The 17454-nt window shown below is 47.3% G+C and overlaps 1 protein-coding gene across 2 annotated transcripts in view; it reads left to right on the forward strand.

Annotated features, from left to right (window-relative positions):
• agla (amylo-alpha-1, 6-glucosidase, 4-alpha-glucanotransferase a) overlaps positions 1 to 17454 on the forward strand; it is a 230011-nt gene that overhangs the window by 206844 nt on the left and 5713 nt on the right. For both annotated transcript variants that reach the window (XM_054744941.2, XM_054744906.2), the window contains exons 18-29: positions 25 to 149; positions 2020 to 2132; positions 2220 to 2354; positions 8174 to 8304; positions 8398 to 8534; positions 8959 to 9092; positions 9193 to 9368; positions 13946 to 14048; positions 14128 to 14251; positions 15366 to 15467; positions 15599 to 15710; positions 15964 to 16099. In XM_054744941.2, the coding sequence (XP_054600916.1) occupies positions 25 to 149; positions 2020 to 2132; positions 2220 to 2354; positions 8174 to 8304; positions 8398 to 8534; positions 8959 to 9092; positions 9193 to 9368; positions 13946 to 14048; positions 14128 to 14251; positions 15366 to 15467; positions 15599 to 15710; positions 15964 to 16099 (1528 nt within the window). The remainder of the gene's footprint in view (positions 1 to 24; positions 150 to 2019; positions 2133 to 2219; positions 2355 to 8173; positions 8305 to 8397; positions 8535 to 8958; positions 9093 to 9192; positions 9369 to 13945; positions 14049 to 14127; positions 14252 to 15365; positions 15468 to 15598; positions 15711 to 15963; positions 16100 to 17454) is intronic.

A 17454-nucleotide genomic window follows, 5' to 3' on the forward strand; every position in this document is an offset into this window, starting at 1 on the left:
GCTGCGTGACCGTTTCCTTCTCAGGTAAAATAGAGGAGATTGTCTTGGAGGCGAGGACAGTTGAGAGGGATGCTGGTTCTTACAAAAGGGATGAGAAGTTCATCAACGGCATGCCAGAGTACACCGTGGAAATAAAGGAACATATAAAGGTAAACACTGTTGTTGTGTTGTTTATCTGTGAGCGGAGCTGTTATGTGACCTCATTATCATTTATACACAGCATCAGGTGATCAGTTTGTTCACTGAAAGGCCACGCCCCTTCATTTTTAACCTGATCAGTGACTCTTGAGTTTTGCATGCAGGCTGAAGGTGAAAAAAAGTCTTCTACCCTCATTTCCTGCGTTAGCTGCCGATGGAAATTTGTTGAGGAAGCACTCGGATTCGAGAATCCCGACAGATTAACGTCACGCTTTCAATTAATGTTCACGGACTCACCCAGCTTGGCTCATGACGAGGAAGGCTGTTGTTGGTTTATCGTCCGGGAAACAGCAGAGAACGTCTCAGCTAGTAGAAGCTAACTGTTAGCATTAGCAACTCCACCACACAGCAGAACACCTCCAGGCTTGTGTTATTTTTAAAGATAAAGCATCAACATTGCAGAGCAAACAGAGTGGTAGAGTGGTGTTGCTGTTAGCCAATCAGAGGCGAGATGCCTGAACTGACCCTTTGCACGTGACGTCACGCCACTCATGTGACCGCCCCCTTCGCCATGATGGACGGCAAAAAGGCCGTTTACACCCGTAGAAACTCCAGTGAAGGTAGTCAAAACAAGTCAGTTTGTAGCCTTTTATTGCTTTTATTTAGTTGATTTGACAGTAAAATGGTTTTAGCTTGCTGCGTGGTCGGCTGCACTAAGGGACAAGGATGTAAACTCAACTCGTTTCTTCTTTTTAATAACTTTGATGGCGACTGAGGACGGAGATGAACTGCAGCGATCAATCAGGACTAGCAGGCCTCAGATTTGCAGCGAACATGTTTTTATCGGGTAAGATTAACGTTCATTTATTTCACGAGGAAGACAGGGACAGGGATAAATGTGATGTGGTTATACTAGTTATTGATCATCCTGATGGACGGGTATTTCACCACGGAGGCTGCGCTCCGTCCACTGTAGTGTAGAGCGAGACAATAATTAACAATATTAAAGCTCCGATGTATGATTACGTGTGTTAAAATTACGTTATTTATTTATTTACATGAGCGTCACCGTTCAGAGATCTTCTCATTCCGGTGTGAGAGCAGCAGCTGAACCCGGTAACACCACCAGCAACAGACGCTGGTAGGGATCCGGACTTTTTAACAATCAGCTTTGGGGTAAAGTGAAACGCTGTTTACAACATAAAGTTATAAATCCAGAGGGGTGAATTTGGGCAAAGTTAGCAACATGTTTACATCGGTGAATAGCTGCAGAGAGAACGTAAGCTAACGTTGGTAAGCTAGTTAGCATACCGCTCTCTCTGAGCCCCCGCTAGATGCGCTACTTCTTCTGATAACTGAACTGGGCATGAACTGGTTGAAGGAATGCTGGAGGAGTTTTGTTTTTGTTTTGATCGCAAAAACAATTTCAGGCTATACTTTTCCCTTTGTTTAGTAATCGTGTCGCTCACTGTTTACATGCTTTTGCCGTCCACCATGGTGGACCCACGTGATTAGGTGACGTCGGTGCAAAGGGTCAATATCAGGAAATTAGACTCCAGATCCTGTTGTCTGAAGCTCACCTCTCTTCTGGCTCACTTCTAGCTCCGGAAACAAGAGCGCCAGAGCTTTTTCCCACAGAGATCGACTCACCAGGCATTCATTTATAATAGAGACCACTCAGAAACGAGTGGTCATGGTCTTTAATGAAGATTGAATTTACAGCAGAATGAAATGGATAGTTCCCGAGTCACCAGCAGGGTTTTGACCAAGCATTTCTGATTCAAACCCAAAACCTGGAAGATTGTTGTAGGAACCACGTTTCATCCATCCAGGTGTAGTTTCAGTACAACACATGATGTTACGACAGTGATGTGTTTACAGTTAGAGGAGAGCACGGTGGTGAAACACGCCGGAGTGACGTCTAAAGGTCGATCAGAGTTTGTACAGGAAATCAAGTTCCAGAAGCTGACACCTGGCAGCGTTGTTGCCTTCAGGTAACATAAAAACACACAACGTCTCTGTTAAACATCACCGTGCTGCATATCTGTGACTGAGAACTTGACTTCCTATCCTAATAACAGAGTTAGCCTGGACCCCAAAGCCCAGAAGCTGGTGGGTGCGTTGAGGTTTTATCTGTCCCAGTTCAGCCCAAAGTACAGGAGAGGCAGCGTTCCAGATGAAACCCCCACAGACATCCTGCAGAAACCGCTGGCTCAGTGAGTTCTCACACTGCTTAAGCTGTTCATGTTCTAGCCTCTCAGGTGTCGGGAGAGTCGGTCAGAGCAGCTTTAGGAACACCTGCAGTTTGGTTCATGATTCAAATCGTTTATTAAAAAATAAACAAAAATGTTGTCTAAAACTGGGGATAATGACCTGACTCGAGGATATAAACTATATCCTGTTAAATGATGTTTGAGATCCTGAATAAGAACAACCTCTAGAGCTGACTGAAGTCGGCCATCAACACCAAGGCTGCTTTAGGAACAAATACACTCAGACTCACTTCTCACTCTCATTTCAGAGAGAGTGTTTCTATAAAAACATCTCAAAATAAGAAACACTTTGCAAAAAGGGTTTTTCTTTGATCTTTAAAGGGGCATTATGGAAGTTTGACAGCCAAAACATGTATAGAAATAATAAATGTCTTCTTCATACATTCATCTGCCCTGGTCCTGTAGAATGAGCCCTGGCATTTTTACTGTGATTGCCTGTTTTTCTGTAAAATCACAGAAAAAGAGAGATGCTCGGGTCGAGCAGGCTGCTTCATGCGCGTTCACGCTCAGGCATAGCCCGTAGCATTTGCTATCCGTAGCTTTAGCAGCAGAGAGAGAGGCAGTGCCACTTTGTCGCTGTTCCCTACAGCGGGGGACTAGTGCAGCGGGCGTACTTGTGTCATTTACCGAAATAAAGCCATTCAGTCAAACATGGCAGACGAAGAGATAGAATTCCTCTCACTGATCGGACATTTTTAAAGCATAATTCTGCGCACACGAAGACGCATAAGAGACCAGTATGATGAAGCTCAATGGTTAAAAGGAATCACGGAAGCGGTGTGATGCGCTTCGTCGCGCATCTAGGAGACGGTACCATAGGAGGCGAGCTGCCATGGTTCACCGCATGCTACAGGAGCAAGCTATCTAGGTGCGCACAGCGTCCCCCGGTCCCCTCCTCCTCCCCCACCTCCCTGTCTGGAACTCGACCTCACCAGTCTGAAGCAGCCACCTTGTCCGTAACAAGTCCGGACCTGTTACTAGGGGCATCGTCCGGTTTAATTACGAAAAACGTTATCTGGATGTTTGTATTCAGACACAAAGGTCTTACGGACAGAGTCCGGAACATTTCCAATTTTTCATGGCCTGTCTGAAGGGGGCTGTAGTGACAAAGCTAGCTACATTTCTGAGGACCCTTAGCTACTTTCTGTAGAACTTTCTTCTAGATATTTCCTGCAAATTAGCAACAAAATAGTTATTTTCGCTTCGAATCATTCTTTGAACGTTGTTTCAGCTGTCATCAAGGATATAAATGTTACAGATACTGTCAATGTTACTAGAGTGTAGCTCACCTTGTAAGATGTCTGTCTCGCATGCAGAAGACCTGGGTTCGATTCTGGGTGTGAACATAGTTCATTTAGAGTTTCTTTTTTACATTAATGGTATATTTTTTACAGTAAGATGCCCAAATTTTTATTTGAGACTCGCCAAACCGCATTGAATTCACAGATAAAAAAGAAGTGGGTTCAACTTTCATTTTGGAACAATTTTTCAAGCAAGGGAAGGGAATGATCTGAGCATGCAGGAGGACTGACCCATCTTAAACCTTTGTCGGCTGTGCTGAAGAGAAAGGTACAGAACCGTCATCGTCTTCCTCCGCTTATCCGGGTCCGGGTCGCGGGGGCAGCATCCCCACTAGGGAGCTCCAGACCATCCTCTCCCCGGCCTTCTCCACCAGCTCCTCCGGCAAGACCCCAAGGCGTTCCCGTACCAGTTTGGACATGTAACCTCTCCAACATGTCCTGGGTCGACCCGGGGGCCTCCTAGAGGAGCAGCGGTTCTACTCCGAGTCCCTCCCAAACGTCCGAGCTCCTCACCCTATCTCTAAGGCTGAGCCTGGCCACCCTACAGAGGAAACTCATTTCGGCCGCTTGTATCCGCGATCTTGTTCTTTCGGTCATTACCCAAAGCTCATGACCATAGGTGAGGATTGGGACGTAGATCGACCGTTAAATCGAGAGCCTGGCTTTCTGGCTCAGCTCCCTCTTCACCACGACAGATCGGCTCAGCGTCCGCATCACTGCAGACGCCCAACCAATCCGCCTGTCGATCTCCCGATCCCTCCTACCCTCACTCGTGAACAAGATCCCGAGATACTTGAACTCCTCCACTTGAGGTAGGACCTCTCTCCCGACCCGGAGTTGGCAAGCCACCCTTTTCCGGTCGAGAACCATGGTCTCAGATTTGGAGGTGCTGATCCTCATCCCAGCCGCTTCACACTCGGCTGCGAACCTACCCAGCAAGAGTTGAAGGTCAGAGCTGGATGAAGCTAGGAGGTCCACATCATCCGCAAAAAGCAGAGACGAGATTCTCCTGCCACCAAACTCGACACACTCCACACCACGGCTGCACCTAGAAATTCTGTCCATAAAGGTAATGAACACAACCGGTGACAAAGGGCAGCCCTGGCGGAGTCCAACCCTCACTGGGAACAGGTCTGACTTACTACCGGCTATGCGGACCAAACTCACGCTCCTCTGGTAAAGGGACTGAATGGCCCTTAACAGAAAGCCACCCACCCCATACTCCTGAAGCATCCCCCACAGGGTGCCCCTGGGGACACGGTCATAAGCCTTCTCCAAATCCACAAAACACATGTGGATTGGTTGGGCAAACTCCCATGCCACCTCCATCACCCTTGCAAGGCATAGAGCTGGTCCACAGTTCCACGGCCAGGACGAAAACCACATAGCTCCTCCTCAATCTGAGATTGAACTATCGATCAGACCCTCCTCTCCAGTGCCTTGGAGTAGACCTTTCCAGGGAGGCTGAGGAGTGTGATCCCCCTATAGTTGGAACACACCCTCAGGTCACCCTTCTTAAAGTTGGGGACCACCACCCCTGTCTGCCACTCCACAGGAACTGCCCCCGATGACCACACAATGTTGCAGAGACGTGTCAACCATGACAACCCTACAACATCCATAGCCTTGAGATACCCAGGAGGAACCTAATCTGCCCCCAGAGCTCCGCCGCTGTATAATTGTTTGACTACCTCAGCAACTTCTGCCCCCGAGATTGGACAGTCCATCCCCAGGTCTCCCAGCTCTGGTTCCTCCTCGGAATGCGCATAGCTGGGATTGAGGAGCTCCTCAAAGTATTCCTTCCACCGTCTGACTATAGACGCAGTTGACGTCAGCAGCTCCCCATCCCCACTGTAAACAGTGTGAGCGAGTTGCTGCCTTCCTCTCTTGAGGCGCCGGACAGTTTGCCAGAATTTCTTTGGAGCCGATCGATAGTCTTTCTCCATGGCCTCTCCAAACTCCTCCCACGCCCGAGATTTTGCCTCGGCAACTGCCACTGCTGCACCCCGCTTGGCTATCCGGTACCTGTCTGATGCCTCCAGAGACCCACAGACCAGCCACGCCCTGTAGGCCTCCTCCTTCAGCCTGACGGCTCCCCGAACCTCTGGTGTCCACCAGCAGGTACGGGGGTTGCCACCACGACTGGCAGCGGCCACCTTGCGACAACAGCTAGCAACAGCTGCCTCAACAATCGCAGAGTGGAACAAGGCCCACTCGGAGTCAATGTCCCCCACTTCTCTCGGGACGCGGTCAAAGCTCTGCCGGAGGTGGGAGTTAAAGACCGTCCTCACTATGCGTTTGGGTCTGCCAGGTCTACGCGGCATCTTCCCCTGCCATCTGATCCAACTCACCACCAAGTGGTGATCAGTTGACAGCTCCACTCCTCTCTTCACTCGGGTGTCCGAAACATACGGCTGCATACGGTCAGATGATACGACTACAAAGTCTATCATCGACCTGCGACCTAGGCTGCCCTGGTACCAAGTGTACCGATGGGCATCCTTCTGTTCGAACATGGTGTTTGTTATGGCCAAACTGCAGCTTGCACAGAAGTCCAATAATGAAACACCACTCGAGTACAGATCAGGCGGGCCGTTCCTCCCAATCACACCCCTTCAGGTCAAGCTGTCATTGCCCACGTGAGCATTGAAGTCCCCCAGCAGGACATTGGAGTCCCCTGATGGAGCACTATCTAGCACTCGTCCCAGGGACTCCAAAAACAGTGGGTACTCTGAACTGATATTTGGCCCATAAGCACAAACAACAGTCAGGACCTGTTCCCCGACCCGAAGGCGCAGGGAAGCTACCCTCTCGTCCCCTGGGGTAAACCCCAACACACAGGCAGAGAGTCTTGGGGCTAACAAAAAGCCAACCCCAGCCCTCCGCCTCTCACCCAGAGCAACTCCAGCAAAGGAGAGTGTCCAACCCCTCTCAAGGACTTGGGTTCCAGAGCCAATGCTATGTGTCGAGGTGAGTCCGACTATATCTAGCCGGTACCGCTCAACCTCTGCCACAAGCTCCTGCTCCTTCCCCACCAGCGAGGTGACGTTCCATGTCCCAAAAACCAGTTTTCTTGTCCGAGGATCAGACCGCCAAGGCTCCCGCCTTGGTCTGCCACCCGATCCACATTGCACCAGACCCTTCATGTTCCTCCTGCGGGTGGTGGGTCCACAGTTGGATGAGCCCATGTATCCGGTTCGGGCTGGGCCCGGCCGGGCCCCATGGGCGAAAGCCCGGCCACCAGGCGCTCGCTCATGGGCCCCAACCCCAGGTCTGGCTCCAGGGTAGGACCCCGGTAACCCTCCGGGCCGGGTACTCCGACTCTTTGACTTTACCTCCATGAAAGATCCTGTGAACCACATTATTTAATTAATTAGCTGCGTGTTCTCCTGTCCTCTGTCTTCTGGGCCACACACACACACACACACACACACGCACGCACACTCACACGCACGCACACACACACACACACACGCACACACACACACGCACACACACACACACACACACACACACACACACACACACGGGACTGTCTCAGCTGTTATTTTCGTTAAGGAGTGTGTACCTACAGCATGCGCGCCTCGTGCACGAGCCTACTATTGAAGCTGCCGTTACACTTTTGGCCTGAGGGGGCAATCGCAAGCATAAAAATTCAAAACTCCGTAAGGTCCCTTTAAAGGAGCAACATTAAAACACATCACTTGATAGAAAGGGAAAAAGTTGAATTTATTCACATTTAAACAGGTTTACTGATAAAGAAAACCTCATTAAAACTGTCCGAAGGTTAGAAATATCATATGAAACCTCCGGTACTCCCTGTCTGACCTGAGACGGCTAAAAAAAGTACATCCACACATTCTTACAGCAGATTACAGGACAAGACGTTTAGTTTATAACAGGAGATTTTATAGCTAACACTCCCAGATGAAGAGAAATACTGAATATTTATTATTAACATATGTGTGTATTTACCCTGGCGATAGGGGGCAGCACATACCTAAATCAATGCAAGCAAGCAGTATTTTTGTTTTCAAGTAAGACCTAACAAATGGATGCCCATTAGGGTCAAAAACCTCTGGGAGTGCAACCTCCAGCAGAATGACAAACACACCAGACTCCCTTTCATCACTGGCAATGAGTGAAGAGGTAATTGTGTAAAACAAAACATTTAATATTGGTGAAAGTTTTGTAACAGTTTGTTGCAAGTCATTAAATGTGTTTTGTCCTCACGGGCTTCCTTAGAAGGAAACATGGCATCCAATATGGCGTCGCCCAGAGACTTAGACCTTAGACCCACTCCCATGTATTTTAGACCAGATTTTTATGGTTATGTTATGAAGCCGCCAATATTTTTCAACATCTGGGCATCTTATTTCATTTACAACAACATTTCGATGGATATTTCTAGGGATTAATGATAAAAACTACACATTGTGACTTTAAGGTTGTCTTTTACAGGCTGATGTCCAAGCTGACGTTAGCAGACATGAACATTTTGCTGTTTCGCTGTGAAGCAGAAGAACAAGAGGATGGTGGAGGCTGTTACAGCATCCCCGGCTGGGAGAGCCTGAAATATGCTGGACTACAAGGTTAAAAACATTCTTCATTATTCCTTCGAGTCGAGTTTATGAAGTACACAGAATTTCCCGGGGAGAACACCAACAGGGTTTGTCTCTTCTTAGGTCTGATGTCAGTGTTGGCAGACATCCGACCCAAAAACGACCTGGGACACCCTCTGTGTGCTAACCTCAGGGACGGAGACTGGCTGATCGACTTTGTGTCCAACAGGCTGATTCACAGAGAAGAACCACTGGCACAGGTGGGGACTCGCCTGCCTGCCTCCAGAGGAGAAACAGTATCTCTATCCTGTTACCTCCAATGTCTCTGGTGTTTCTAACATTAATGACTAATTCATCCTAAACTACAGTCGTAATAAAAAGTACCCCCCGCCCTGTACCACTAGAGCCCTAACCAATTAGAACTGAGCTCTGTCCAGCCTTAGCCAATAGTGTTAGACATCTGGAAGAGGTGGCCTGGCCTGCCAGACTCGCCCGCTGTTAAACTCTACACAGAGATCTTCCCGTAAGGAACCACAAGGCTGGCTCGTCAGGCGTGGGCAGAGGAACTTAAAGGTGTAATATGTTTTCCACCTCTAGATGGCGCCCTCTGAGTAAAAGCATGGAGTTGCTGGTAATAAAACTGTTCTTTATCCTGTTATGAAACTTTTCCTTTGACCACGACAGGTGGGTCAGTGGTTGGCAGCCATGTTTGACTACCTGAAGCACCTTCCTCGCTACCTCATCCCCTGTTACTTTGATGCCATTCTGGTGTCCACCTACAGCACGGCCATAGATGCAGCTTTCAAGCTCATGTCAAGGTGAGGCGTGGGTGTTTTATTAGTGGCAGAAGCCGTTCTAGTGATGTGAAATCTTACAACTCAACGTGAGGGATGTTTCGGTTCTCATGTTGTGACACAGCTTCATCCAGAAGGGTTCCACCTTTGTCCGTCACCTGGCGCTCGGCTCAGTCCAGATGTGTGGTGTTGGACGCTTTCCTGCTCTGCCTCCTATTTCAGTCAAAGTAAAGGATGTCCCTTACCGCATCAGTCCCATCACTGAGCAGAAGGAGCAGTGCTGCGTCTCACTGGCAGCAGGTACCAGCAGCGTCTGACACCTACAGGTGTTTCTGCATAAATGAGTACACCCCATGACACGTGTCAGAAAACCTTTAGTTTCCTTTCACAATCAACACTTTCTATGAGATACCAGAGTACTAAATACTCCCACAAATGTGGACCATTGAATGTAAGCAAGATTTGTTCATTTTGTCATGTCCCTGGGAAGGTGTTTAACCCACGACATGAAGAATCATCACAAAACAACGGCAGAAAGTTCAAACAAAGATTTATTAAACCTAACTAAAAGTGTCCTGGAGATATCCAAGTTCAATGAAGCCAGAAAGAGTCCAGGAGTCAGTAGGGAGGGCAGATGGTGAGACGGGGTGCGTCCAGGAGAGGGAGCCCGACGATGGCGGCAGAGGATAGGAGGCACAGGAGGAGAGGCGAACCGTGAGAGTTGTTGTCCAGGTGGGTTATGGTGAGTTCCAGGTAGGTATATTCCATCAATGGTTCAGCGTTTCCAAGTATCCTGAAGAGGAATACAAACTTGAGTCCAAAATGGTCCAAACACAAGAATCCAAGAAAAAATCCAAATACATCCAAATACTGCGACAGCAAAAATGTCTGAGCAGAGACCAAGCATAACCTAAGACTTGAGAGAGGCAAGATACTACCGTGAGTAGCTAATCATCCAGCGATGTGTAGCAGTTCCCTCTCCTCTTAAATAGAGCTCTGCTGCGGTTGATCTGAGGAGCTGCAGCTGCCGCTGATTGGTAATGCCCCGCAGCTGGTGAGTGCCCTCTCCTGGAATGAAGATCTCACAAAGATGTTGTAGAGAAGGAGGAGTACTCACCCCGACACACAACACATTTGCACAAACAAAAAAGTGATTTTCCCAACAAATCCGTTCAAGCCCATGTTGCAAAAATGAGTACACCCCAATTAAGCCTGATTCATGATTCTCCGTCTGCGTCAGTGCGGAGACACGCAACGCCATTATCCGTTCTTGCGTAGGGCACCGGCAGGCACGCAAGTACGCACGGAGTCGAGCCCACTTTTTTAAACATCCGTCGAACGAGACGGACAACGCAAGCTTGTGATTGGTCAGGACGCCGCTGTCGTCTACACCGCCACCATTGCACCCTCAAAAACAATGAGCCGAGGATAACTAGCGGCAGACACAGAGAAGCTTGAATAATACCTCGCAAAAAAACTCTAAAAACATGAACGTTTTAATTCCCCGTGACTGGAGGAGTGAAAAGATGCGTAGCAAGCGTTTTATTTGTGGACAGAAATGACAGGAAACGTGGGTTTAGAGGTGGCGAGCGCATGAAGAGGTGGAGGAGAATGAGAGACAAATTTGTCTGTTAAAAAGTCTCTTATGTACAAAAAAACACAATATAAACACACTATCTTGGACCGATACATGACAGGATACCACAGAACAGCGCTCCGCCCTCTGCTGTCCTGGCCGGGAATTGCTTTGCAACACTCTCCAGGAGACGGAGAAGCATGAGGGCAAAACATCTCCGTCCGTCCGTGTGTGTCTCTCCCTGTTGGAGCTGACGGAGAAGCATGAATCAGGCTTTAGTCTCAGGAGAAAAGCCACACTTCATACTACAATGATGTAATTAGCAGGCATTCAACCACAGGTGAGTCTAATGATTCATTAAGAGGCGTCCAGCTGACAGGTGACTATAAAAGGACATTACTTAACAAAGAAAAGCCCTTCCCGTTTCATGCTGTCAGCAACGGCGCTAGGGTTGGGCATCGTTTGATTTTGAACGATTCCGATTCCAATTCCTCGTTTCAATTCCCGATTCCGATTCTTTGAAGACATGACATGTTTTACACGAGCCACCTAACCACAGGTCCAACTTGAGGAAATAATCTTAACTTCAACATGAATTTTAATTCTATGAACAACAACGTCACCTTCATTTAGACAAAAACGTGTTTTGGAGGAAAAAAAAGAAAAAGACTTGCAGCACAACCAGCGTGTTTGTTTCTGACCACAACCAAAGTCTGGAAGAAGCCTCTGGAATGAGAGGCTAAATGCCTCCAACATATCCAGAAGCTTCCAGCTGTTTTCAGTTAAAACTCTCAGGATGATCATGTCCAGGATGACTGAGAACTACACCTCCAAGCTGCAGCAGCGTTCAGTCAGAACAGAAACTTAAATGTAGCTGCTGTCAGTAGCAATCTTAACAGATTTAAACATTAAAACTCAACAGAAATAGTTCAGAAAGCAAATTCAAATGTTATTTATTATATTTATAATTATTTATTGTGGCAGAAGCTGGTGTGGTCCACCACAGAGAAAACTGCTCTAGAATGATGACTTTAATTATTCTACAGGTTATTGTTCAGCCTTCTGACGCTCAGACACACACACACACACACACACACACACCCACACACACACACACACACACGAGTGTTGGTGAGCGGCTGCGTCTGACTGCTGACGCTCCGTGTGTGTTTTTATTTCTGCAGTGAGACAAACTCACCTCACACCGTCCAGAAGCTTCTATTAAATCCACCTTTTTGACATATTTTACACGTTTCCTCTACGCTGCAGGAGTTAAAGTTTAATTCAATTCAATTCAAGTTTATTTATACAGCGCCAAATCACGACAAGAGTCGTCTCAAGGCACTTCACATAATAAACATTCCAATTCAGGTCAGTTCATTAAGCCAATCAGAAATAATGTTTCCTACATAAGGAACCCAGCAAACTGCATCAAGTCACTGACGAGTGTCAGTGACTTTACAGCAATCCTCATACTAAGCAAGCATAAAGCGACAGTGGAGAGGAAAACTCCCTTTTAACAGGAAGAAACCTCCAGAGAATCCTGGCTCAGTATAAGCAGCCATCCTCCACGACTCACTGGGGATCGAGAAGACAGCACACACACACACACACACACACACACACACACACACACACACGCACACACACACACACACACATGCACAAGCACACGCACACACAAGCTGTTTACATTACGGAGTAAAAGTTCACGCATTTGTTTAGATTTGGCCGCTGCTTGCGGGGTGGGGGGAGGGAGGGGGGACTCGGTGCTGCAGACAAGAGCTGGTGTGATCAGCTCTGAAAAGCTTTGATCACAATTTTCAGATCACTTTTATTTTTCACGGAGATTGGCCGGAGATTCCTCTTCCGTCGGCATTCTAGGAGTTGGAAAAAAAAACGTTGAGCGATTCCGGAAAAAAGGAACATTTGGAACCGGTTCCAATTGATGCTAGAGGCCCAACCCTAACGGCTCCACGTGGAAGACAAATGTCACAAAATCTGAGAAAGGAAATCATTTCTTTACACAAAGGTGTGGTCTACACGACCATCAGCAAAGCTTTACACATCAGTCACAATACTGTAGCAAAATGATCCATAAAGTTAAGATAGAAGTGCGACCGTCTTACAGAGACGTCCAGGTCGTCCACGGTAGTTAACATCTGGACAGGAGCGTCTTCTGATGAGAAGGGTTGAAGAAAATCACCGTGCAACTTCACTGCAGTTAGCTAAAGCAGTAGAAGGCCAAACTGGAGTGACTGTTTCCATGACACCATACAGAGCACACTGCAGAGGAATGGCGTGCATGGGTATCGTCCACGAAGGAAGCCCACGCTCAAAAAAGCCTGCCTAGGATTTCTAGGCCCCATGCTGAAAGAGATGAAGGATACTGGAACTCTGGAGTGATGAGACAAAGATCACTGTTTTTGGAACTAATGGTTTCAAAGCTGTATGGTGTCGTAAAGGTGAGGATTTCAAAGAGAAATGCATGGTGCCTACAGTGAAGCATGGTGGTGGCGGTGTCCTTGTGTGGGCTGCACGAGTGCTGCTGGTGATGGGGAGCTGCATTTCATTGATGGTATCATGAACTCAACGATGTGCTGCTCTAATACTGAAGGAGAAGATGCTGCCATCACTCCGTGCACTCGGTCGTCGTGCACTTTTCCAACACGACAACGATCCCAAACACACATCTAAAGCTGCTGTTGCGTTTCTGAAGAAGAACAGGGTGAAGGTGACTGAATGTCCAAGTATGTCTCCTGATCTGAGCCCAATCCAACACCTGTGGGGAATTCTGAAGCAGCAAGTTGAGCATCACTGTCCATCCAGCATCCAGACTCTAAAAGAGGTTCTTCTTGAAGAATGGAAAAAGAAGGATGTTGCAACATGTCGCCATCTTGTTCCTTCCATGCTTAGAAGACTTGGTGTTGTCCTTGAAAATCACGGTGGTCATGCACAATACTAGATGTAGTAGTTTTTGTTGTGGGGTGTATTCATGTTTACTTCAACCAAATTTAGAAAAACTGAAGATTTTGTGATCTAAGTTATATTATTAACCTTAATTTCCTGTGATGGAGTCAAACAAGTGTTCAACAAGCCTTGTGAAAATTCTGGAAATTGTTCTTTTGCTCATTGAGCTGCTGATTAAATTTGTACTTTTTAAAGAGGGTGTACTCATTCATGCGGAGCTCCACATGACTTTACCTTTTTAAAACTGTGTTGACATGAAACATTTTCTGCTACACACAGAAATAATGGTGACATTAATAAATACGTGATTGTTTTCCTGTCCCTTCTGTAGGTCTTCCTCATTTCTCTGCAGGGATTTTCCGTTGTTGGGGCAGAGACACGTTCATCGCTCTCAGAGGCCTGATGCTGATTACAGGGAGACATTCTGAGGCTCGGTACGTGTGAACATTCACCATCAAACTTTCACTATAACTCTGCTCTAAAATACACCATGATTTGTTGTGGTTTCCATAGCAACATCATCCTAGCCTTTGCAGGAACTCTGCGTCATGGTCTGATCCCTAACCTGCTGGGAGAGGGCCGCTGTGCCAGATACAACTGCCGTGACGCGGTGTGGTGGTGGCTGCAGTGCATCCAGGTAGGGGGAGGAAAACTATGGCGCGTTATGGGGGCCAAAATTAAGACTACTGCCCAGTAGCAGGAGGCTATATAAATTCTGAAGCAAACTACTGACCTGATTAATGATAAGCTGGCACCGGTAACTGAGAGGCTGGCGCTGCTTACTGAGGAATAGCACCTTTACCGGCGTTACTACTAGATACGCTAGGGACTAGCAGCCCTCGGCTGGTCATTGACTGGTTCACACACTCCCTCTGCTGTCTATTAGCATGGATAGGCTAGCGTTAGCCTGGATGGGCTGGTGTTAGCATTGGAGAGGCTAGCCATTAGCGTGCCTAGGCTGGCCACTAGCTGGATTTCCTACCTCCTCGACGGACCATTAGCATGGATAGGCTGGCGTTAGCATCGGAGAGGCTAGCCATTTGCGTGCCTAGGCTTGCCACTAGCTGGATTTCCTACCCCCTTGACGGTCCTTAAGCATGGATAGGCTGGCATTAGCATCGGAGAGGCTAGCCATTAGCATGTCTTGGAGAGTCACTAGTCAGCTAGTGGCCAGCCTAGGCACGCTAATGGCTAGCCTCTGCGATGCTAACACCAGCCCGTCCAGGCTAACGCTAGCCTATCCATGCTAATAGACAGCAGAGGGAGTGTGTGAACCAGTCAATGACCAGCTGAGGGCTGCTAGTCCCTAGCGTATCTAGTAATAACACTGGTAAAGGTGCTATTCCTCAGTAAGCAGCACCAGCCTCTCAGTTACCGGCACCAGCTTATCATTAATCAGGTCGGTAGTTTGCTTCAGAATTTATATAGCCTCCTGCTGCTGGGCTGTAGTCTTAATTTTGGCCCCCGTACCGCACCATAGAAACCAGCTTTTGTTTCAGCCCCCCTGAACTCAGACGTTAGAATGAAAAAGCTTTGTCTCATAATAAACACTCAGTAAAGTACCTGCATCAGGATGCTTTTTATCCTGTTTTCATCAATTGAATGAAGCATACATGACAAAAAGAAGTTTATTTCATTCATATAATTGTTTGAATATTTGGGCATCGTGGAGAGCATGCCCCTCCCCCACTGGTTTCTGTTACTACAGTTACAAATTATCACCGATGCTGTGATCCCGTGTTTCTCTCCAGGACTACACTAAGCATGTTCCTGAGGGCCACGACATCCTCACCTGTCCTGTCACACGCTTATACCCCACTGATGACTGTGAACCCCGCAGTCCTGGAGAGGTGGTACGTTCACTCAGGTTCAGATTCCTCACACGACCTCAAACTCACGTTTAAAACCTCTGGAAAGGTCCTCTGAGCCCAGAACATGTGTGAATCCTGTTGCATATGATATAAACGTGTGTGTGTGTGTGTAGGAGCAGCCTCTCTATGACGTCATCCAGGAGGCTCTGCAGCGCCACCTGGAGGGAATTTCCTTCAGAGAGCGGAACGCTGGACCCGAGATAGACAAGAACATGAGGGATGAAGGTAGAGCCGGAATGTCTGGTTGTTTCTGTTGCTGTCTTCACCTTTTTGACATTCAGTGAAACGGTTCATCCTAAATTTTTGGATATTTGTTTAATAAGTGTCATGAAGCACGGAGGAAGCCTCATAATCCTGCTGGCCAAATGCTTAGTAAGATAATAAATCTGGTGGCAAGAGGATTTTTCTAGGAACACTCGTTCAACTCGAAGACCTTCTGCGGTAGAACCGCCTCTATAGCTTTTACGTGTCTTTCCAGGGTTTAACGTGGTAGCCAGGGTGGACCCAGACACGGGTTTTGTGACTGGAGGAAACCGGTTTAACTGTGGGACCTGGATGGACAAAATGGGGGAGAGTGAAAGAGCAAGGAACAAAGGGATGCCTGCAACTCCGAGGTAACGTGCAGCTACAGTTTTCTTCTATGAAGGAACCAGCAGACAGCTGCTTTGGTCCATCTGAAGTGTGTGGTGATGTGCAAGATTCCCCCTGAATCCTCCGTCGCTTCAAATAGAACATCCCAGTCAGGGTCCGAAATGAACACTCGCCACTCGCCAAATGCGAGCAAATTGCTCCATTTGACGAGTAAATTTTTTAGCTCTATCTGCCACCTGGCGAGTAAATGTTTGCACCAAATTACTTATGTTTATCAGTCATGTTCCATGGATTTCTGATACTCCTCCCGCCTGCATGCAACGTACACAAACATACGCGAAACGTGAGCGCAGCATCCAACGTCATTTCCACCTATCCCATTCAATCAGTTTATCAAGTTAGCTTCGTGTTAAAACTAGCGGTGAAATGTGGCAGTTTTTAACTGGAGTCAGCCAGCCTTCCAAAAGAAAACTCATCGAACTGGAAGAAAAACCACCAGGACCAGTGGCAACCAGAAGATTTTGTGAAAAGTGGCGAACTGGAGATGGCGGAGTCGTGAGACAATGGCTACATTATGATGGCCACGCAGCGTTGCTGCCTTTCACAGACAACTGGCCCTCGGCATTCTTCAAATATCCAAAAAATGCCCATACTTCCGACTTTGTCTTCTTTGAGGGATAATAAATGTCCCGAGTGCCGTCTCCTCCTGCCATTATTTCAGTTTTAGCTTAAAGAAAGTTTTGGTTGTAAACAACAAAGTGCGCATGTGCCGCCGGCAACTTCAGCAGATGATACGGTGGCTGGTAAGGGTCACCACGCCTACACCGCAGCCACGGTAATCCACCGAGATAATTTTTTTTTAAACAAGACGGATATTATTATTGTCAACTTTTTTACCGGGGTTTACCGCTACACCGGTTACCGTGACAACCCTAGCCCCGACACACTTTCAGATATTCTCATGTTGCAGCTGTGTTCTCCAGAGATCAAGGACTATGACCCAAATGAGGCTGTAATGCTTTGGCACAAAGACGGTGTCAGAAGCAGGAGGCCAGACTTCCTGGACAGAGAAAACAAGGAGTCTGACTAGATTTCAATGAAAGAGTTCATAAAAACATCTCTAAAAATAAATAAATAGTAAAAATGGCAAAAGAGTTGTTTTTCTTATTAATTGAAGTTTGAATTATTTTGTCACTCTGTTTGGAATCAACATAATATAGAATAACATGCTTTAGGTAGATCTAAATCATTTAGAATTTTGGCCGGTAAAAAATATGCTTGGCCGGTAGATTTTCATCATCTACCAGCCAACTTGGCCGGTGAGTAAAAAATTTAATTTCGGACCCTGATCCCAGTGTTGTCCTGAGGAAATGGTTTC

The sequence above is a fragment of the Nothobranchius furzeri genome, chromosome 11 (assembly GCF_043380555.1).
Source record: "Nothobranchius furzeri strain GRZ-AD chromosome 11, NfurGRZ-RIMD1, whole genome shotgun sequence".
NCBI lineage: Eukaryota > Metazoa > Chordata > Actinopteri > Cyprinodontiformes > Nothobranchiidae > Nothobranchius > Nothobranchius furzeri.